At 44.5% G+C, this 22,956-nt stretch overlaps 1 protein-coding gene across 2 annotated transcripts in view; it reads left to right on the top strand.

Moving 5' to 3' along the window:
* SLC18A1 (solute carrier family 18 member A1) overlaps positions 1 to 21,731 on the top strand; it is a 35,473-nt gene extending 13,742 nt beyond the window's left edge. For both annotated transcript variants that reach the window (XM_015144881.3, XM_077943127.1), the window contains exons 9-16: positions 4,408 to 4,468; positions 4,551 to 4,646; positions 16,181 to 16,259; positions 17,180 to 17,231; positions 18,791 to 18,854; positions 19,139 to 19,258; positions 19,470 to 19,603; positions 20,704 to 21,731. In XM_015144881.3, the coding sequence (XP_015000367.2) occupies positions 4,408 to 4,468; positions 4,551 to 4,646; positions 16,181 to 16,259; positions 17,180 to 17,231; positions 18,791 to 18,854; positions 19,139 to 19,258; positions 19,470 to 19,603; positions 20,704 to 20,817 (720 nt within the window). In that variant the 3' untranslated portion in view covers positions 20,818 to 21,731. The remainder of the gene's footprint in view (positions 1 to 4,407; positions 4,469 to 4,550; positions 4,647 to 16,180; positions 16,260 to 17,179; positions 17,232 to 18,790; positions 18,855 to 19,138; positions 19,259 to 19,469; positions 19,604 to 20,703) is intronic.
* Positions 21,732 to 22,956: the final 1,225 nt, after the last annotated feature.

Genomic DNA, 22,956 nt, shown 5'->3' with positions numbered 1-22,956 from the left:
CAGTTGACAGTAGATTGATTGTATCATTCCGTTACCCCTGGATACTTTAGAGCATTTTCCCTAAGAACAGGATTATTTCCTTATGTAATGACAATAGAGCTATCAAATTCAGGAAATTTAACATTGATATAACACTTTAGTCTGATTTGCAATGCCTACTCTGATTGTGTCAATTATCCCGATAATGTCTTCCATGGAAGTTTTTTTTTCTCTAGTTCACGGTCCAGTCCAGGACTGCATAAGACATTTGTGCATCACACCTCTCTAGCCTCTTTTAATCTGGAAAAGTTCTCAGCCTTTATCTTTCATGACACTGACATTTGTGAAGACTACAATTATGTATAGAGCATTCCTAAATTTGGTTTGTCTGATGTTTCTTCATGATACCGTGGCCTTCTGAGGGTCATGTCTGGAGGTATTTAATGCCCATCACTTCTCAGTGATGATGTCCATTTTGATCACTGGGTCAAGGTGTCGTCTGGGTGTCTTGTGTAGTTATTACTTCTTCACCTTGTAACTAATAAATAACTTGTGGGAGACATTGTTAAGTCATATAAATCTCCTACTCCTCCTTAAATTTCCTTTCTGCCTATATTTTTATACATTGATGATTCTTGACTGACCCAGCCTTTACTATAATGTTTACAAAATACTGGTTTTTCTAGTTTACCAATTCGTCCAAATCATTGGTTGGCACTTTGCTGTAAGGACTAGCCATTCCTCCAAGGCAGGCGGATCACTTGAGACCAGGAGTTTGAGACCAGCCTGGCCAACATGGCAAAACTCTGTCTCTACTAAAAGTACAAAAAAAAAAATTAGCTGGGCATGGTGGTGCGCACCTGTAATCCCAGCTACTCAGGAGGCTAAGGCAGGAGAATCCCTTGAACCTGGGAGGCGGAGGTTGCAGTAAGCCACTGCACTCCAGCCTGGGTGACAAAGTAAGACTCTGTCTCAAAAAAACCCCTAAAAAACTTAAAAAGAATAGACATTCCTTTCTTATTGCCTTTATACATATATATTTATAAATATTAATACCTAAATAGGTATATGATAATTTTATATACATGTGATTATGTTCAGAAAAACCTTCAAAAAATAATTTATCTGATTATTATCAGTGTAGAATCATGGAGTCTTATTTTTGTAGCTCATCACTCTCCTTATTTATTTACTTATTTAATTTTTTTTTTGGAGACAGGGCCTCTTTCTGTGACTGAGGCTGGAGTGTAGAGGTGAGATCATGGCTCACTATAGCCTCCAACTCTTGGGTTCAAGTGACCCTCTTGCCTCAGCCTCTTGAGTAGCTGAGACTACATAGGCATGCTACCACACTCAAAAGTTATTTTTAACTTTTTATAGAGACGGAGTCTCCCTGTGTTGCCCAGACTGGCCTTGAACTCCTGGCCTCCAGTCCTTAATTGTTTTGATGCTCAAATTGTCTTAGATTTGACAAGTCAAAGCCCATTAACTGGTTGCTGTGTCATTTTAACATACCTTCATTGTTTTTTGAGTAATGTTTTACTTTTTGATACAAAAATATGTCCTACGTTCATCCTGTACTTTCCCTGCCTCAGCCCTGAAATCATTTTGCCAAGGAGCCCAGGTTCTTATTAGTATGGATGGTGTTTAGAAACCAAACTATGGGGCCAGGCACAGTGGCTCACGCCTGTAATCCCAGCACTTTGGGAGGCCGAGGCAGGCAGATCATGAGGTCGGGAGATCGAGACCATCCTGGCTAACACAGTGAAACACCATCTCTACTAAAAATATTTTAAAAATGAGCCAGGTGTGGTGGCGGGTGCCTGTAGTCCCTGCTACTCGGGAGGCTGAGGCAGGAGAATGGTGAGAACCCGGGAGGAGGAGCTTGCAGTCAGCCAAGATCACGCCACTGCACTCCAGCCTGGGTGACAAAGCAAGACTCTGTCTCAAAAAAAAAAAAAAGAAAAAAAGAAAAAGAAGAAACCAAACTGTGGGCACTCGATGTGCTCTTTGCCATTGGGGTCACTTTGTTTCCCTGCCATCTTAATGACAGAGCTAATACACACACACGAGCTCGTACTGAGACCTCCCCTTCCAGCCCAACTCCGCGGGATTTTTCCCTGCTTGCCCCACTCCATACAAGTATTCTCCTTCTTTCAAAGTAAGAAATTTGTCTCCTTCTATTATACAAATAGGTAAATACCTATTATACAAATAGATAAAAACAATTACCTATTTGTATAATTGTATACTTACCCACGCTATTACAAAAAACAAACCTACCAAGAAATATTCAAGATTTTTTCAGATCTTTCTCTCTTAGACTTAGTGAATATAGCCAAATACTACATCTAGAAATTACCATACTTGCATTGGTTCTTTTTTCCACCTTTAGTGTGATTATATAATGCATAATGCATTTGAAATTCATCTGCATCCATTTGTGGGTGGTTTTTTTTTTTTGGCATTTAGTTTTAGTTTTTTTTTCTCCATTCTTGCTAATTATATTAACTTGTTCAAGCTGCCAGAACAAAATACTACAGATTGGGTAACTTAAACAACACATATTTATTTTCTCATGACTCTGGAGGCTGAACGTCCGTGGTCAAGGTACTATTGAGCGTTGGTTTCTGGTGAGGCCTCTCTTCCTGGCTTGCAGACAGCCACCTTCTCAGGTGTCTTCACATGACCTTTACTCAGTGTGTGTGCACAGAGAAAGAGAGCCCTGATGTCCCTTCCTCTTTTTATAAGGACAACAGTTTTTCAGGTTGGAGCTCCCATTCTTATGACCTCCCTAAAGATGCTGTCTCCAAACACAGTCATATTAGGGGTTAGGACTTCAACATACTAATTTGACCAAGGTGGGGCTCAATTCATCCCAAAACACTAAAATAGTTTTATTTTTTGAATATATAAAACATTACCACCTAAAAGTCAAAATTATTCAAAAAGGTAGTCAGAAAGTGTCAATCCTTCCAGTCTTTCTAACCCTTCCCCTCCCCCACCCCTACCACGAGTAGGTAACCAATCTTTATGCCTTCCGGTTTGTCTTTCCTGTGTCTTTGTATTTTTTCCTCAAAATAAATAGCTTATGTGTTTTCTTATTTTTCTCTTTTCTCTTATGTGAAAGGCAGCACACTGTGTATTCTTTTTTGCATTCTCCTTTTCTTCTCAATAATATGTCCTGAAAATTACTCTACTAATTCATAGAATCTTTCCTCATTATTTTACACCTGTGTGATACACACACACACACACACACAATTGTGTATGTGTACACAATGGTACACAATTGTATGTGCACGATATTTTATTCCATCTCCTGTGTTTAGGTAGTTTTCAGTATTTTGTAGTTACAAATAGTGCTGTAATTTACATGTGTGCATTTTTATAATGTCAGCATTCATCTTTAGAGTCAATTCCTAGAAGTGGGACTGTTGGGTCAAAGGGTTTATTGGACTTTTAAATATATATTTTAATGATTTACATCAGTTTCTTTAGTTTGAATAATAATGGGGTGAGAGAGTGATCCTTTTAGTTTTAGAATCTCTAAATTTCTCAATCCACTGTTGTGTGTGTGCAGAGAGGATTATCGTACCAAAATGATCAAATCGATTACAAGACAGAATGTAGTAAACACCATGAAGAATTAGGACATAGTGTTCAGGATGTTTGAAAGAGAGAGAAGCCCCAGCTGCTGAGTCAGGGAGCACTCTGGAAAAGAAGGAGCCATTTAAGCTTGACTTTAAAGAGTGGGTAGAACTTGGAACTATGGAGAAGCAAAGGATGTGTAGTTCAGGCAAAGGCAATAACGATGGTTGAGGGACTGCTGGGATGCATGGAAGGAGGGTGGCGTGACCAAATTTAGATGAGAGTGTGTCGTGATGAGAGTGGGTACTGCGAGTTTAGGCTGCATTTTAACTCTGCTTCTTCTACCTTAGTCCAGTGTGGCTCAAAATGATCAGAATGAATTCAGAAAGCTTGAGAGGCTTTCTGAGTTATGGCTTCTGTGCTTGCTTTTGGGATTCGGTGCTCTGCCTGTGGTTCTCCCAGGACAAACATTAGTACCAGGGAGATCTACCGGAAACCAGGAGTCCAGACACCTATATCCAACCCTGACCTTGCTACCAATTCACTCTGACCTTGTTGATGGTCATGTGAAGGCAGGAATCACAGCTGGAATATATTGCTTCTCTATCTGTGACTACTACAGTGCCTACCTTGGGCACAGGAGGAGCCCTGCCTCCAGCTCCTCTGTGGCATCAGACAAGTCACTTTCTCTCCCTGCACTGGGATTCCTGGTCTCTGCAGTAAAGGAGCTGCTGTAGATGGTCTCTAAGCCCCTAATTGCATCTTCTCAGATTCTGTGAAAATAGGAGAGATGTATGCACTGTACAAATGGACATTTTTTGTCATCCATGTTCTCAGAGTGCCAAGGGGACTCCACTCTTTATGCTTCTCAAAGACCCTTACATCCTGGTGGCTGCAGGTAAGCTGGCAATGACCTCCCATTGGGCGGGGAGTGTCTGGGCTTCAGGCAGCCACGGCTGCTCACAAAACGGTCTCCCCAGGGTCCATCTGCTTTGCCAACATGGGAGTGGCCATCCTGGAGCCCACACTGCCCATCTGGATGATGCAGACCATGTGCTCCCCCAAGTGGCAGCTGGGTAAGTGCCCTCAGCCCCGCTCAGGGCCTGGCAGGAGGAGGTGGGTGCCATGAGTCCTTTTGCTCAGTGTTACACGGGGACAATGTGCTTCCTTTATAGAATGACCTCCCATGTCTACACCCATGAATCAAGCCCAAGCGGGTGTGCAGTCCCTCAAAGAAGCAGTCTGAGAAAGGGGAGGGTGGGAGAGGATGAAAGGGGCTATGGAGAGGTCACATACCTAGCTGTGCAGTAGAATGATTAATGATTTCCAGTCCAAAGATTCAGGTTTTGGTTTCAGCTCCTTTGATTTTCTATGAAAATTTGTGCAAAGACTTTAAACTCTCTGAGCATCACTTTTCTCATTGCTAAAATGAGCATCAAAATACTATCTAGTTCAAGGGAAATAGGATGAATAAATGACATATGAGGTGAAAATGCTTTGTTCCATGTACAATATTCGTGTGCACCATTACCATCCATATTTTTCTCCCTTCAGCTCCTCATCCTCAAGACTATCGTTTGGTTATCTTTTTTTTTTTTTTCACCTGTATAAAGGTGCTTATGTAGCACTCACTTAGGAAAAGCAATGGGCCCAGGAGAGAGGGTTCCAGCTTCCTTCGTTCATGCAGAGACTGAGAGAGGAGCTTGGGGAGGAGGCTCTAGCCCTTCCCAGGAACCCTGAGGAAAGAGGATGGGGAAGGCTACGTGCAAATTGCTCCATCACTGTCAGGAGGAGAGGCTTACGGGGCCAGAATGGAAGCTGATAAGAACCTGATATAGTTCAGCATGCAATAAAAAGCACTAAATCTAATTTTGGGGGGGACAATTCTAAGCAAGACTCCCAGCTGCACTCCTAGTGACAAATTGAATTTTTATGGGTTGCAAGTGCTTTTGACCATGACGATTAATTGAGTTAGTTGGTGTTCAGTGCAGATAATGCATCCCCTGCCCTAAGGCTCTGGCCTGTCAGGCTCTCGTTACTGGTGAGCAGCTGCAACACAGACTAGCTCCTCCCCAGCAGCCTAGGCACCAGCCTCAGTTGCCAGTTACCAATTACTCATTTACCAGTCACTCAGTTACCACCATCTTTTATAGCTTCCTCAATGCTACGTGGTCTGTAAAGTCTGACATCAAAGATTATCCAACAACTACATCAGAATCACCTAGAGAGCTTGTTAAAACTCTGATTGCTGGGAGACAGTGAGCAATTCAGTCAAAAGACAGTGAGCAATTCAGTCAAAACAAGTTTTCATTCCTAGTAAGTTTCCAGGTGATGCTGATGTAGCTGGTCAGTGATCACACCTAGAAAATTGCTGCTGTACATGAAGAGCACCCCTCGAGGGTGTTGGGAGGAACAAAGGAGTCCGTGCTTTTGAAAGTAATGTGTAGTCTGCCTCTGAGTGCTTGCTGTGTGGCCCACGGTATGCTAGGTAGCTTCACCAAGGGGAGGAAATAGCCCAGATCCACGCAGGTTTGAATCCTGACCACGCCACTTCCTGACTGTGACCTTGGATAAGTTATTTAACCTCTTTGACCTCTGATGTGGTCTGAATGTGTCCCCCAAAATTTGTATGTTGGAAACTGAATCCCCGATGCAACAGTCTTGAGGGGTGGGACCTTTGAGAGATGATGAGGTCATGGGAGCACCCTCATGAATGGGTGAAGACCATTATCATGGGATTGAGTTTGTTATAATAAAAGGGAAGTTCAGTACCCTTCACCTCTCTCTTGTGGGTGCTGTCTCTACATGTGATCCCCTTTGGCCATGTTGTGATCCAGCAACCAGGCACTCCCCAGATGACCAAACAGATGCTGGAGGCTTGCCCTTGAATGTCTCAGCCTCCAGAACCCTGAGCCAAATAAATCTCTTTTCTTTATAAATCACACACTGCGGTATTCTGTTATATAATAGAGGAAGAAAATGGACTAAGACAGAAAATGCGTACTGAGAAACAGGGCTGCTGCTATAACAAATACTGGAAAATTTGGAAGCAGCTTTGGAACTGGGAAATTGGTAGAGGCTGGAATAATTTGGAGGAGCAGGCTAGAAAGAGCCTGTATTGCTGTGATTAAGGCATTAAGGGTGATTCTGGTGAGGGCTCAGAAGAAGAAGAGAGCTATAGAGAAAGACTGAATCTTTTTAGACATTGGTTAAGAGGTTGTGACCAGAACGTTGATAGAAATATGGACAGTAAAGGTCATTCTGACAAGGTCTCAGATAGAAATGAGGAACAAGGTATTGGACACTAGAGTAAAGGCCATCCTTGTTATACAGTTATACAGTTACAAAAAACTTGGGGGACTTGTATCCATAGCTTAGGACTTTATGGAATGAAGAACTTAGAGGCAATAAACTAGGATAACTGGCAGAAGAAATATCTAAGCAGCAAAGCTTCAGGCTGCATGTGGCTGTTTTAACTGCATATATAGTGACATGTGAGAGCAAATAAATGATTTAAAGGTGAAATTTATGATTAAAAGAGAAGCAAAACAGAAAGACTTGGAAAATTTGCTGCCTGGCCTTGGAAAGAAGGAAAAGGCATGTTTAGGAGAGCACACCAAGAGTGTGGCCAAGCAACCTAAAGCAATTAGTATGGATAAAAGGGAGCCAGGTACCGTTTATTAAGATTGTGGGAGAAAGACCCCAAAAGGCATTTTAGAGATCTTTGGAACTGTGCCTCCCATTACTGGCCCAGAGATCTAGGAGGGCAGAATGGTTTGGGAATAAGCCTGGGGCATCCTCCATGGGCTCACGGCCCAGGACCACCTTGGGACTCTGCTCTCTGCGTTTCAGTGCAGTGCCCCTCAACTGTGCCAGCCATGGCTCAAGTGGGCCCAGAAGTGGCCTGGCCTCCCACTCTGGAGGGTGGAAGTGGTAAGCCTCGGTGGTGTCTATGTGGTGCAAATTTTGCACTTGTACAGAATGCAAGAGCTATGGGTGCATGACTTCTTCCACCTAAATTTCAAAAGATGTCATGGACAGCCACTTCCAAGATCACAGAACTGTAGGGGCACCAGCATGGTGGCCTGCAAGCATAAGACTCCAACCCATGATTGCTGCTGGGTGGACTGAGTCCAAAAAGACCATAGGGGTGGGGCTGCCTGATGCCTTGGGGGGTCCAATCTCCACTCCAGTGTGCCCAGGATTTTGGACATGGAGTCAAAGGTGATTATTCTCCAGCTTTAAGACTTAATATTGTTTTCCATTTTGGGTTTTGGACTTTCATGGGACCTGTTACCCCTTTCTTCTTCCCTGTTGCTTGCTTTTGAAATGGGAATGTCTGTTCTATCCTTGTCCCACCACTGTTTTTGAAAGTAGATAAATTATCCCTTGGTATCCATAAGAGATTGGTTCCAGGACTCCTAATGGCTACCAAACTCCAAGAATGTTCAAGTCCCTTACATAAAATGGCATCGTATTTGCATTTAATCTACACACATCCTTCCATGTACTATAATCATCTCTATCATGCCATGTAAATAGTTGGTATACTGTATTTTTTCTTGTTTGTTTTATTCTTATTGTTGTATTGTTATTTTTATTTTTTTTCCTCAACATTTTTGATCTGAGGTTGGTTAAATCCAAGGATGTGAAACCTGCAAATACAAAGGGCCAAGTATAATTTGTTTTGATTTCACAGACTCACAGCTGGAGAGAATTTGCCTCAGGATTAATCATACCTTGAATCTCACCCATATCTAATTTAGACAAGACTCTGGATTTTGGACTTTTGAGTTTATACTGGAACCACTTAAGACTTCTTAAACTATTGGGATGGAATGAATGCATTTTGCATTGTGAGAAGGACACGAATTTTGGAGGTCAGGGGTAGAATGCTATGTCTTCCAAAATTTGTGTGTTGGAAACTTAATCCCCAATGCAACAGTGTTGAGAGGTGGAACCTTTAGTAGGCGATGAAGCCCTAGGGGCATCATCTTTATGAGTAGATAAAAACAATTATCACAGGAGTGGGTTAGTTACAAAAGGGGGGAGTTTGGCCCCTTTTTCCTTTCTCTCTCAAATGCCCTTTCTCCATGTGATACCCTTCGGCCGTATGATGACCCAACAAGAGGTCCCTCACCAGATGGCCAAGCAGATGCTGGTGCCATGCCCTGGCACTTCCCAGCTTCCAGCACTGTGATCCAAATACATCTTTTGTCTTTACGAATTACCCAATCTGTGGTAATATGTTACAGCAGCCAAAATAAAACAGACTAAGATAAACTCCAGTTTTTTAATTTATAAAAATGTAGATATTTTTTAGGGTCATTTTGATCTGGGATCCTAAATGGATTAGCCCAGTGTGTGGAATACAGGATACTGTCAGTAAATAAAAAATTCTTTGTACACTTTTAATAATTATTTTAGTTTAAACCATTTTGGTAGTCACAAAATATGTAATCCCTCATCCCTTAAAGATTCACTGTTAAAAACAGATGTGGATCCATAGATACATATTCTGGAGCATCTATTTTGCACAAAGTACTGCTAAAATGTAAGCTATAATCAGATCCTAAAGAACAAGCAACATGGATTGAGAAAAATCTGATTCAGGAAATTTCGCACCATTTAAAATGATGTCAAGGAGCTGTATCCAGGAGGCTGTAGGCTTCCTAGAGGTGCTTACTTCCACATACTAGATAAACAATTGAGTAGTTTTAATTTTTTTAAGCAATTAAATATAAACGAATGGGTACAGTTTGCAACAGATTGCCACCTGTCCGGATAGCCTACACAAATACACTAAGGTGTGTTTACTTCTACTCCATAGAAGAGAATATTAAAAGCAAACAAGTTGTCAGCCAATAACTGGTCGATTGTTGACTTTTAATTTAATTGTAATTGCCATGGTATTTTTTGTTAGGCTGCATTGTTTTCTCTAGGTGCAGAGAGGGATTAAAAGGGCTGGAGAGATCCAGAGAAACTCACTCTGCTGATCTCAAGCAGTCCCTTATACCGGAGCCATCTGTGCTACCACACTGGGGATGTGGTGTAGTGGAAACGCCTGGAGTTAGAGTGCGAAGGCCTGGACTCCAGTCCTGACACTGTCACTCACCAGTTATGATGATAATAACCAAGACCAGCGCTTGTAGGGCCCTTACTCTGTGACAGGCACTATGCAAAATGCTTGATATGCACTATTTCGTTTAAACCTCACAACTGGCCTGTCTGTTATGGCCAGTAGAAATTATGATTATCAACCCGGGGGGGCGGAGCTTGCAGTGAGCCGAGATCGCGCCACTGCACTCCAGCCTGGGGCACAGAGCAAGACTCCGTCTCAAAAAAAAAAAAAAAAAAAAAAGAAATTATGATTATCCCCGTATTTCAGAGATTTCTTTTTATTTTCTTTTCTTTTCTTTCTTTCTTTTTTTTCTTTTTCTTTTCTTTTTTTTTTTTCTTTTTCTTTTTTTTTTTTTTTGCAGTTGTAAGATTTCATAGAGTGAAAACAGAGCTCCCGTATAATGGGAGGGGACCCAAAGGCGGTTGCCACTGATAGCGGAATGCCTGGGTTTATATCCCGATCATTGTCCCTCCCCCTGTACTCTCAGATGATAGATGATTTGATTATTTCTTTATCTCCTGCTTTTAGCCTAATCGATATTTTAGTGAGCTCTCTTTACTATCTGATTGGTCAGGTGTGAGCTGAGTTACAAGCCCCGTGTTTAAAGGTGAATGCAGTCACCTTCCCCAGCTAGGCTTAGAACTTCTTAGCCAGCCTAGGAAATCTAGCAAGTCCTGTCTCTCAGTCTCCCCTCTGAACGGAAAAACCGAGGTGCTATTGGGGAGGTTGACCAACGACCGCTCTAATTGCTTCCTGCTGAATTGGGGCGTACTGGGATCATGCAGTTGAGATTTCCTCAGGAGGGATGCTTTTGATTCATCAGCATCGGAGCATGGGCTAGCAGGCCGGTCCAGGGGTCCGCGGTAGATCTTAGTCACGGACTGCGTCTGGGGCTCCATTTGAAGAACCATTTGTAGTTTTACAGCTTCGATTCTGGAAGAGACAAACTTAACAAGGAGGTTAAAGATACAGGAATTGAAATGTATGGCCTAAAGTGCAGGGGGAGGCATATCCAACAGTTAGTAGGATTTTGACCAAGGTTTCATCAAGCCCAGTGAGGGTGGTATTAAATGGGCTTACCAGGCAAGTATGGGTATGGAGGGTCTTCAAAGGCAAACAAGAATTGAGAGTCAGGATGTACAGGGATGTGGAAAAAGGCTTAAGGTCCGGGACTGTTAACCACTCTGCTTCCTCTGGCATTTGGGAAAGCAGAGTATAAGGGTTAGGTACAGCTGGGTATAGAGGGACAACAGCCTCATTGATAATCCTGAGATCTTGTACTAACCTCCACTGTCCGTTGGGTTTCTGTACTCCTAAAATTGGAGTATTGCAGGGGCTATTGCATGCTTTTACTAGGCCTGGGACTTTTAGGTCCTTAACAATCTTTTGGAGTCCTTGTTGGGCCTCGGATCTAAGGGGGTACTGCATTTGGTAGGGAAAGGAGGCAGAATCCTTTAGTTTAACTTTAGCATTCTTCACTCGTCAATATTGTCCTGTTGCCCAGACTTCAGGATTAATTCCTTCCTCAAGTAGGGGACAACAAACAGGTGTTCCTTCTCTTATGTTCAGGTATATAATGGCCCCTGCTTGTGCTAGAATGTCTCTCCCTAACAAAGGAGTGGGGCTTTCAGGCATAATTAGAAAAGTATGTGAAAAGAGTAAAGTTCCCCAGTCACAACTCAGTGGCTGAGACAAGTAGCTAGTGACTGCCTGTCCTAGGACCTCTTGGATACTGACAGAGCTGAAGGACAGTTGTCTGGGACAGGAAAGTAAGACTAAGAAGGCTTCACCAGTGTCCAGCAGACAGTTAACCTCCTGGCCCTCAATGGTCAAGCATACCCGGGGCTCTGTGAGGGAGATGGCATGGGCTGGCGCTTGCCCCGGGCACCCTCAGTCCTGCTGCTGGATCACCTGGTTAGTGGCTTCTGACTCAGAGGACCTTTGTCCCCTGGGGCAGTGGGCCTTCCCAGTGATTACCTTGACATAAGGGACATGGACGAGGGTGTGGCTTATTTCTCTTCGGACAATCTTTTTTAAAGTGTCCTTGTAGACGGCACTGGAAGCAAGCCCTATTAGGCATTCGATTTGCCCAGCTTTTCCCTTTTCCAGAACCTCCAAAGTCCGCTTGCCTGAGGGCCATGACTAAAGCGGTGGCCTTCTTTTTATCCCGTTTGTCCCGTTCCGCGTGCTCCTCCTGATCTCTCTTATAAAAAACCGAGGTTGCCAAGTTCAGTAGGGTTTCTAAGTTTTGCTCCAGGCCTAAGGTGGACTTTTGAAGTTTGTTTCTAATGTCTGCAACTGACTGAGTGATAAACTCATTCTTTAAGATTAGTTGGCCTTCAACAGAGTCAGGTGACAGAGAGGTGTGCTTCCTCAATGCCTCCCTTAGTCTCTCCAGAAAGGCAGTAGGATTTTCTTCCCTTCCCGGTGTTATAGTGGACATCATTGAATAATTTATAGACTTCTTCCTAGTTTTACTTAGTCCTTCTAGCCTGCAAGTTAGCAAATGTCTGCGGCACCAATCTTCGTGTTCTGATTCTGCATCCCAGTAAGGGTCTACACTGGAACTGCCTGCTGGCCTGTGGGGAATGGTTCTCATTCCTCTGTTGTCATCCTATCGTTGACCTGACTGAGATACCAGAGATTGCCAAACCCTTGGGCTGCAATTATGGTGGCACTTCTCTCATTTGGGGTTAGTGTCTGATCTAGCAGTAACATTATGCCTCTCCAGAATACATCTTAGGGGCGTTTTTGCCTTGGGGAGAAACGTTTCCCATCTGAGAAAAGAACACAGGGATGCCAGCACCCGTAGTCATTTTCCAGTGAGCATTAGTCCTAGAGCATCCTCCATGGGCCTAATGCTTATTCCTTTCCAGGATGCGTAACCACCCGTGGACCTCTGCTTATCGGATTAGTTACTCTCACCCATGTAGCAGTCCTGCACCTGTTTTCAAACCTTTCTTAAACACAAAGAAAGGGGTCCAGGTTCCCGGATTCTAGTGGTCCTTTACCAGCGTGCCCAACACTGGCTTTGCGCTCAGTGATGAGTTCTAGCGCTGGGCTGGGCAACCCAGTTCCCCATCAAGATGCATTCCCATAAACAACAGGTCTTATATAAATTCATTTCAGAGAGGGTGTAGGTAACCTTCTGAGTCAGGATTAAGATAGTTTTTGCCCACTAGGGCCTTTGTCCTTCTTTTCCTTTGTAGGAATATGCCCTAATTATCGATCTTAAACTTTTGGTTGCCCTGGATTAAGTCCTTTTGGGTATGAAATATGAGAGATGGATCCTGTTTATCCTATGTGCCTTTTTCCTACAAGAAGGAGAGCGAGGAGAAAAAGATAGGCTTGCTGGTTTTTTAAGTACTTTGAGGCGTGGCTGAGTGCAAACAGCTAGAACCTTTGAGCAGACCAATTATTAGGCAATTTTCGTAGCTACTTCTACAAGAGTTTCCTTATCAATTACTGAATACCCATTATGGTTTTTTTCTCTCAATCACCCAAGAGTTTCCTTATCAATTACTGAATACCTGTTATGGTTTTTTCCCTCAATCACCCGGGAGGAACCATCTATCCTCCTATCCTGAAGGGAGTTCCTCCTAGGTCTGGTCAGACCTTTGTATGGTAATTAAGATTTAAATCCCCTGTTAGGAAATCTGCTGGGTTAAGGAAATTTTCAGTGGTTAATGTTAAATCATCTTTTTAAAAACAGAATAGCCCCATACTTTAAGATTTTTGAGTTAGTAAGCTACCTTTTTTTTTTTTTTTTTTTGGACTTAGGATAGTTATGAACTGGTGAGGTGTGCTCACAATGAGGTTTCCTCCAAAAGTTATTTTCTACTTTCTTCTGTTAGCAAAGCAGTTGACGCTACAGATTGAATGCATTTGGGCCATCCCTTTATATTTACTCAATTCGCTTTCATGTTGTTGCAGTTCCAATTGTTAAAGTACTGGGTCATCAGTTCTAAGGCCCTGGTCAAGGAGCCAAGGCTTGGAGATTGTATTGCACAGGGTGGGTAAGCTGGGTAGAAATTGGGGGAGGAGAGCATCTTACACAATGGCAGAGCAATTCTCCTAGCCATTTACAAACTTGAGGCCCTGGCAAGGGTGGTGGGGAACGGGTCCCACGTAACTGCCCTTGTTGAGAGCTGTATACCTAAATTAGGAGGGAAACCAGGGGCAAGACTCCCTGGGTTCATAGCCTTGGTGCCTAAGGATGCAGTGTAGAGCTTCCTTAGATCCCCTTTGGAGATACAACTTGCTCTAATACTTGGGAGAGGAAGTGAAAGTCGGCAGCATTAGTATCTAGGAGTTACTTCACGCCTTCACAGCCGTCTCTCTAATTATGGTTGGAGCATCCCAGCCCTGATCAAAGGCCAGACTCCTCTTATCCATTCCATCTCCCCTCACCTACTTCATTGGCTACTCCTCATCACCTGTGCTATCTCTGCCTTCTGTGCTAACGTTTAAAGATAGGAGTCCCCCAAGGCTCAGTCCTTGGATCTCTATTCTTTATTTATTCTTTCATAGGCAATCCCATCCATTCGCTTGACTTTAAGAACCATGTGTAAACCAATGTCTCAAATTTCTCTCTCCTTGGAGCTCTAGATTTGTATGTCTTACTGCCTACAGTTCTGCTTGGATGTCTAACAGTCACTTCAAACCTCTCGTGTTCCCCCCATGCTCTTGCTTTTCCACCAGTCTTCCCTATCTCCAGCTACCCAATTGATTAACATAAAAACCTAGGTTATCCCTGATTTCTCACTTCCCCTCATCAGTCCTGCTACATCTGTACCCAATCCAACAGAAAGTGTCACCGACTCTACCTCCAAAACCTCCCATTTTATTCACTTCTCTCCTCCATGACTTCTAATCTGAGGCACGATCACTTTTCTCTCAGATTCAGCAAATAGTCTGCCTTCCGCTCTTGTCCCATGAACCCATTCTTCTAAGGGACTTTAGAAAATATAAATCCAATTATGTCATTTCCTTCCAAAGCTTCCATTGCTCTTGGAATAAATTCCAGGTTCATTTCTAGGACCTTCATTTTGTCACCCTCCACTTTCCTCTTATGTTTCAGCCACAGGGATATCCTTTCTACTTATAGAGCAAACTAAATGATTTCTTTAAGACCTTTCAATTTGCATTAGGTGCTTTTTATCTTCTGCTTGAAATGCTCTCTTTTGGTTATTAAGGTCTCAGCTTGAATGTCACTTCCCCGGAGAAGCCTTCCCCAACCCTGAAAACCCAGGTAGCCCTTCTGAGTCGCTCTGCCATATCACCACATTCAATTTCCTGCACATAACACTTTTCAAAATTCTCTTTCATGTATATTTGTTTACTTGTTTATTGTATGTCTCCCTCCCCTGGAGTATAAGCTAGCTGAGAGCTAGAATTTTGTTTGTCTTATTCACCGCTGTATTCTCAGACCCCAGAGTACCTGATACCTGGTAAAAGTTTGTTAAAATGAATGAATGAATGGATGGATGAGACTCAGAGAGGGTGAGTAAATTGTCCAAGGTCACAGAGCTAACAAGTCGTCAAGCCATGATCTGAATGCAAAATTTGGAGCTTTGTGTGTCTCCAAAGCCCACGTTTCCAGAACACTTGCCTCTACTGTCACAAAAAGCCGTGTGGTCAGGACTTCAATTTATAAAACATTTTTACACGCATTACGTAATTTGCTCCACACTGTAACCTGGTATGATATAATCGTAGCTTTGCTTTTTCCGGATGTGGAAACTAAGGCTCAGAAAGGTTTAGTAATTAATCCAAGATCCCTCTCAGAGCAATAGAAGGGCAGGTGAATAGCAAAGCAGAAATTAACTTCCCAGGAATTATGTATGGGTATGTGGCACCCAAACATGCCACCTCTGAAGCTCACACTCTCATGCTGATAATCAAGGGTATTTTATACATGAGAATGGCTCATCAGGGCCATTCATGAGGAATCTAAGAGGGGAGCTGGAAGCACATTAAGTGTACTGAGGCTAGGCCAGGTGCGGTGGCTCACATCTCTAATCCCAGCACTTTGGGAGGCCGAGGCAGGCAGGAGTTCATGACCAGCCTGGCAAACATGATGAGACTCCATCTGTACAAAAAAAAAAAAGTGTGCTGGTGTTCACCTGTAGTCCCAGCCACTTGGGAAGCTGAGCTGGGAGGATCACTTGAGCCCAGGAGGTCGAGGCTACAGTGGGCTGAGATTATACCACTGCACTCCAGCCTGGGTGACAGAGTGAGATCCTGTCTCAAAAAAAAAAAAAAAAAAAAAGGATTGAGGCTACACAAAACTCTGCTCCTGAAGAAAGGAGAGGTGTGGGGGTCCTATGGCAACTACTGTGGGTTTGCACAAAGATCCCCAAATCATAAAACAAAGTGGTTTGGGGATCTTGGAAGCTTACAGGGTTGGACTTCACTGTCTCATAGGAGACAAGGCATTTTAGAATAAACTGGGCATGTCCTAAGGTAAGGATCTGTGTCCTTCCACAGGTCTAGCTTTCTTGCCTGCCAGCGTGTCCTACCTCATTGGCACCAACCTCTTTGGTGTGTTGGCCAACAAGATGGGTCGGTATGTAGCCTGGGGATCTGGGACAAACAATAGAAATATGAGATGGGAGAGCGCCTGTCCCTGATCTTGGAATGATGAACAGCTTTCCCACAGTTGAAAGTTTAGGACAAGTACACACTGATAAAAACTTCCCACCGGGAGGGTGGTGAGGGTGGTATGGAGAATGGATAGTCCTGAGCTCTAAGCTGATTGGTATGGAAGAGGCAGTGGATACATGAGGGGCACCCCTTACTTTCCGTCCATTTGCTGTCCAGTTGAAGAGATAAAATAACCACATCGGAGAACAGCTATTAAAAACGCAGTACTTTGGGAAAGTGGTTTTCAAATTATGTTCCATGGAACCCTATGGAGTTCGACAGAGGCACCCCAGAGGCCACTGAGGAGGAAGGGTTGGGGGCCAAGAGGTATAAGTCTAGATTCTGTCCCTCCACCACAATAAGGACAGCTTTAATTTTATCTTTGGAGTTCAGCACCAAGATTTTAGAAGCACTGCCATAGGACATCAGAGAAGGAAAGAAGTTTGGTACTTTCTGTGGTTTTTGAGACGGACCTCAAGGACCAAATAAAATATGGACAGGTAGGAGGCAGTCTGAGCTGGGCAACAGCAAGAGTTAAGTTTGAGGGTTCTTTCCAAGGACCAAGTGCCTTCTGAGTCAGCTGATTCCTCCTGTAAGGGAAGGAAGACTGTGTCCCATGGCACCTCCTCTGCCTATAGAAAAAGGTGTGGAGCCAGCACGGGACAAGGAAAGGGCAGGGAGAGAGCTCACTTGGGTACAAACTGGTCATGTGGGGTGCTGTCCTCAGGTCCTAAGGGGTTGCTGGGATTAGGGCTGGTGGAACAGGTCAGCATGGTGGTGATGGGGTACAGGTGGAGGGGAGCTCTCCCCTGTCGGTGTTTTATGATGGCCCTTTTCTTCCAGGTGGCTGTGTTCCCTAATTGGGATGCTGGCAGTAGGTACCAGCTTGCTCTGTGTAAGTATAAGAAGACCTGGGAGAGGGGAAGGAGAGAGAGAGAGAGAGAGAGAAAGAGAGAGAGAGAGAGAGAGAGACCGACCCAGACATTTAAAGACTACTTTCCTTTAAAATGAGCAGAGTTGGCTTGGCAAGGACTGTCAGAAAGAGTGTTTCTGAGTAGGCAGGAATTTAGCACTGGGGAGATGCCACCAGCTGCAGTGGCTTTCCATTGAGAGGGAGAGGGAAAGGGCTGTAAGGCAGCTGGAGCCAGAGGTCTGAGGCTGTATGTGTGGGCACATGGAGTGATACATGTTGGTGTCCATTTCTGGGGATGGCAAAATGGTGCATTGTGTGACTTCATTTACTCATCCCACCCTGAGACAGCCTCATAAGTCCCCAGGGAACCATCACCTATGCTCCAGTCTCTGGCACCAGAGCTTGATAGAAGAAGAAAGAAAGAAGGACTTTTCCATTTCCAAGAGTCCCCCTCAAGCTCTTTAAGCCTTCATTTCCTCCTCTCCGCAGTGGGGATGAGAAACACACAAATCTCCTAGGCTTGAGGGAGAGAAGAACAGGGCTACAAGGCACTATACACTGTGCTCAAGACCAGCTGCAGGTCCTGAGCAGGAGCATGGGATCCGGGTTCCATGGCAGGTTTGCCACTTTCTATGCATGTCACTTTGAGCAGGTTGCCTCATCTCTGTGTGCTCAGCATCCTCATCTGTGTAGAGAGGGTTCTGATAGTGTCCACAGAGTTGTCGAGGTAATCCACATAAACCACAGGGTCTGGCATGTGGTGAGCCTGTAGTGAATCTCAGCCAGTACTATCGATAAATTATAAACATTTCTTGAGGCATGAACCCGAAAAATTGTTATCAGAGAGTAACATCTAAAGAGTATGCTAAACCCTTGAGGGGTGAGTGTCCTGGGGTAACAGGTTTGAATGACAGGTGCCCAGAAAGGGAGGGGAGGAACCTGCAAAAGGATGAAGAAAAGTTTTTGTTGGGGGATTGGGAGGGCAACAGGAATGAGTCTCACAAGCTTTCTGACACGGCACTCAAGCCACACCATCTGCCCTCTCTAGCTTACAGCTAACTGGTTTTTGGGGTCTCTTCTCTGTCTTCTTTCTCCAACAGTTACCAAGTTAGAAGTCTAAATAAAACGTTTCGGTGATGTCCATAATGGAAAACAGAGGCAACTTTATTCCATGAAGAATGAGGCCAGGAGTGTATGTTTAGGTGGAGGGGGTAGAGGAAGGGGAGAAGGTATCCATGCGACAGAGGAAGACCCTCATTAGAGCACAATGGAGTCAAGTCTGGGGTCCAAACTTGATCTTGCCGTTCATTAGATCTGTAACTTTGGATAGAGCAATAAACACAATGGCGCTGGTCAAGTTTTCACATCCTTAAAATGGAGGTATGGATTCTTTTCAGTGAGGAAGTATGAGAGGGCAGGAGGATGATGTCTGTGGCCAATAGTGCATTCTGAATAAATGCATTTCATGTGAAAACTCTTGGAACCTTGCTCCCACCTGACCCATCTGGAGTCCTGATGACTCTTCCTCCTTCCTCTTGCAGGTTCCTCTGGCTCACAATATTTTTGGTCTCATTGGCCCCAATGCAGGGCTTGGCCTTGCCATAGGTAAGAAGTACCCTCGAAGAAAACGAGAAGCCCCTGAATGTTGGCTTTGGGTCTGTTGCCTTTCCTCCCCCTTTTCTTATCAGAGGAGGTAGGTGGAGAGGCAGAAGGAGGAGGAGGGCAGCTGGCAGGGGTGTGGAGAGATGAGCTCGTAATTCCCACCTGGAACAGGTGTTGGTCCGAGGGAGAAGACCACAGGCAAAGCGAGTGGACTAAATGGAGGAACAGAGGAGGGATGGTACTGACTATGGGTGGTGCTGACTGTGTCCTGTTTGCTCTGGCCACAGGCATGGTGGATTCCTCTATGATGCCCATCATGGGGCACCTGGTGGATCTACGCCACACCTCGGTGTATGGGAGTGTCTACGCCATCGCTGATGTGGCTTTTTGCATGGGCTTTGCTATAGGTATGTTGGCAGGACCTGGTGTCTCACTTTCCCCTATCTACTGTTTTCCAGCTGGAAGTGCAGCCAGGAAGCTATCCTCCTAGGGTTCTGGAGATCTGTGACCCTGAGACGTCCTCTGGGTCACCCACCGCCCCTAGCATAGCGTCTTACGTGGAGGACGCTCCATATGGAGGCTCCATAGACACTTGTGACTTTGATGTATCCCTCCCAGGTCCATCCACCGGGGGTGCCATTGTACAGGCCATCGGTTTCCCCTGGCTCATGGTCATCATTGGGGTCGTCAACATCGTCTATGCTCCACTCTGCTACTACCTGCGGAGTCCCCCAGCCAAGGAGGAGAAGCTTGTAAGGAGCGCTGATTGCTTAAAAAAAAAAAAAAATTCACTTCTGTTTCTTTCCATCATCTCTCTCATTCCCTTTCATCCTGGGCTGTTATTTCCTCCCTCTGTTGCTCTATTAATATTCTCTCTGCTTTGCCATGTTTCCCAATCCCCTTTCATCTTCATATTTCTTTTGTGCACTTCCTTAATTTCCCTTCTCTAAGTTACCACTTCCTCTCTTTCTGGGGCTATCAGGAAGGGTCTTCAGGAGAGAAGGGAAATGGGGGCAGAAGACCATCAAAGACATCCTGTAGTTACTGTTCCAAACTTGCTAGTTACTAGCAAGATGTGAATTACCAAGTTATCTCCCTCATAAGTGGGCAGAATTCCATTGGCACATCCATTCATCCTCTCACTCACTCTAGCGCACCATTATCCTTATCAGGTCTTTTTTTTTTTTTTTTTTTTTTTGAGATGGAGTTTCACTCTTGTTGCCCAGGCTGGAGTGTAATGGCGTGATCTCGGCTCACCACAAGCGCCGCCTCCCAGGTTCAAGCAATTCTCCTGCCTCGGCCTCCCAAGTAGCTGGGATTACAGGCATGCACCACCATGTCTGGCTAATTTTTTGTATTTTTAGTAGAGATGGAGTTTCTCCATGTTGGTCAGCAGGTCACCTTTTTAAAAGTACAAAAATCCCAGGGAAGAGATCCATACCATAGGATTTTCTTTAATAAAGCACTTCCCTCTTACTGCAGCACAGACATCCTGAGAGCCTGATGGGTTTGGGATGGCGACAGAGGCTGCTCAAGGGAACAAAAGAAGACAGGAAGGTGTGATAGGGAATGATGTTGATTCCATTTGTCTTCCTGCTGTAACTTCCACTACCACCGTTAGATTCAGTTAAAAGCGTATGAGATATTTGTCCTGACAAGGGTTGATATATTGGGTACCTTGGGAGGCTGGTGCATGCACAGGCAGGGGGTCCTGTGCATGTTTCTTGAGTACTTAGCAATGCCAGACTTCGATGAACTAGTGGGAGAACAGAATGGGGAGACTGGTGGGAAAACAACAACAACAACAACAAAAAACATGTGCAGTGGCTTCTCCTCTTGCCTCTCTCTGCAGGCTATTCTGAGTCAGGACTGCCCCATGGAGACCCGAACATATGCAACCCAGAAGCCCACGAAGGAATTTCCCCTGGGCGAGGACAGTGATGACGAGCCTGACCATGAGGAGTAGCTGCAGAAAGTGCTCCCTGAATTCATGACGCCTCAGTGACCACCTCTTTCCCTGGGACCAGATCACCATGGCTGAGCGCACGGCTCAGTGGGCTTCACATACCTCTTCCTGGAAATCTTCTTTCCTCCCCTCCCATGGACACTGTCCCTGATACTCTTCTCACCTGTGTAACCTGTAGCTCTCCCTCTACGCCTTGGTGCTGCAGTGGCCCAACTTTTATGGCAAGACAGAGTGACGCACCTTCCCCCTGCTGTGAGGTTGATTAAACTTGAGCTGCGACGGGTTCTGCAAGGGGTGACTCATTGTGTGGAGGCGGTAGTGAGCAATGTGCCCCTGAAACCAGTGGAGCGACTGACAAGCCTCGTTTATCTGTTGCCTGATTTTCTCTGGCGTAGTCCCAACAGATTGGAAGAGTGTTACCCTCTGTTCCTCAACATGTTCCTTCCTGGGGTATCCCAGCTGAGTTGAGAAAATGTTCTCAGCATTGTCCTGCTGCCAAGTGCCAGCTTGAAGAGTTTTTTTTTTTTTTTTTGCATTTTTCTTTAATAAAGTGAGCGATTTTTCTGTGGCTAAATCTACAGCTGCTAAAAGGGCTTTATCCTCAGTGAAAAGCATCTTCTATTTTCATTATCATTGGGAAAGAGGAGGAGCCCATTTCTCTTCTGTGGAGTTATCGACATTCTCCTGACCTCCCTGTGTGTTCCTACATTTTCTGAACTTCTTAGACTCTTAGAAACAAAAGTAGAAGACAGACAGAAAAAATAATTGATTAGACCCATGATTTCATGGGAAGAAGTGAAAAGAAACTGCCTTGGAATCCCTCCCAGTTGTAGATTTCCTAATAGGAGGAGTGTAATGAGACATTGTTCATACTTGCTAATAAATACATTATTGCCTAATTCAGACCTGATAAACTAGATGTCGTTTTATAGCACGAGAGTATTGGGCAAATAGAGCAAATACTATAAATATTATCATACTTTGCTACCTTTTTGAAACACTGATTGGGTGATGGGATTTCAAAGAGGTGGGAGACGTGGCACCCACCTAAGTAGCTCCCCATCTATTTGGACAAACAGGGTATGACAGTATAAAAAATGATTGATGCTGCAAGTTAGTATACATTCTGTGTTCAAGTACAACGAGGTGGGATGTTCACAGGCTGGGTGGGAAATCATGGCAGAGATAGAGGTAGAAGCAGGATGGAGAGACCCACAGAGACAGGCTTTGGGATGCCTGGATATCAGATTGGGGTTTTCAGACTTTATCTGGAATGACACCTGGCTCTGATTTTTGCACTGCTCTGTAGGAGTCTGCTGGCTCCAACACAAACCCTGAATCACCAGAGCACATTCAAGCTGAACCTTTCAATGAATCTTTATCATGCACACGGTAGATACCTGACTTACAGACATGTTTTTAGGGGGCTGGCATTAACTAGACTCACCTGATTTCCAAAACCAGATGCATTATATTCATCTTCGGTCAGGATGACATCTTTCTCAGATTTTGAAGGAGCCCAAAGGTGAAATTAGAAAAGTGTTTGTCGAAATATATAAGTACACATGCAGAGTGAGTGAAGGACCACTGGGATGCCTTACACAGGTGGGAGTGGGGTGGGGCGGGATGCGGAGCTCTGGCAATGACAGTCTGCTGACTCTGACATTCACCTGGGGCAGGGTTTATAACAAAGACTGGGCTTGTTACAGAAATGAACGCATTTAAACAATGGGAACAATTTTTTTTTCGGAGAAACTGATTCCTGGCTTGCCAGCTAACGTTGTTTGAACAATATGCAAAGATGTGGATAAAGGGAAGCTAATGGATACAATTCGAGACTTTTTTTTTTTTTTTTTGAGACGGAGTCTCGCTCTGTCGCTCAGGCTGGAGTGCAGTGGCCCGATCTGGGCTCACTGCAAGCTCCGCCTCCCGGGTTCCCGCCATTCTCCTGGCTCAGCCTCCCGAGTAGCTGGGACTACAGGCGCCCACAACCGCGCCCGACTAATTTTTTGTATTTTTAGTAGAGACGGGGTTTCACCGTGGTCTCGATCTCCTGACCTTGTGATCCGCCCGCCTCGGCCTCCCAAAGTGGTGGCACTTTTAAAACAATTCTCAAGGGTAAACACCAGGCCAGGCACA

This window comes from Macaca mulatta, chromosome 8, assembly GCF_049350105.2.
Source record: "Macaca mulatta isolate MMU2019108-1 chromosome 8, T2T-MMU8v2.0, whole genome shotgun sequence".
Taxonomy (NCBI): domain Eukaryota; kingdom Metazoa; phylum Chordata; class Mammalia; order Primates; family Cercopithecidae; genus Macaca; species Macaca mulatta.
This window is presented reverse-complemented; position numbering and strand designations above follow the sequence as displayed.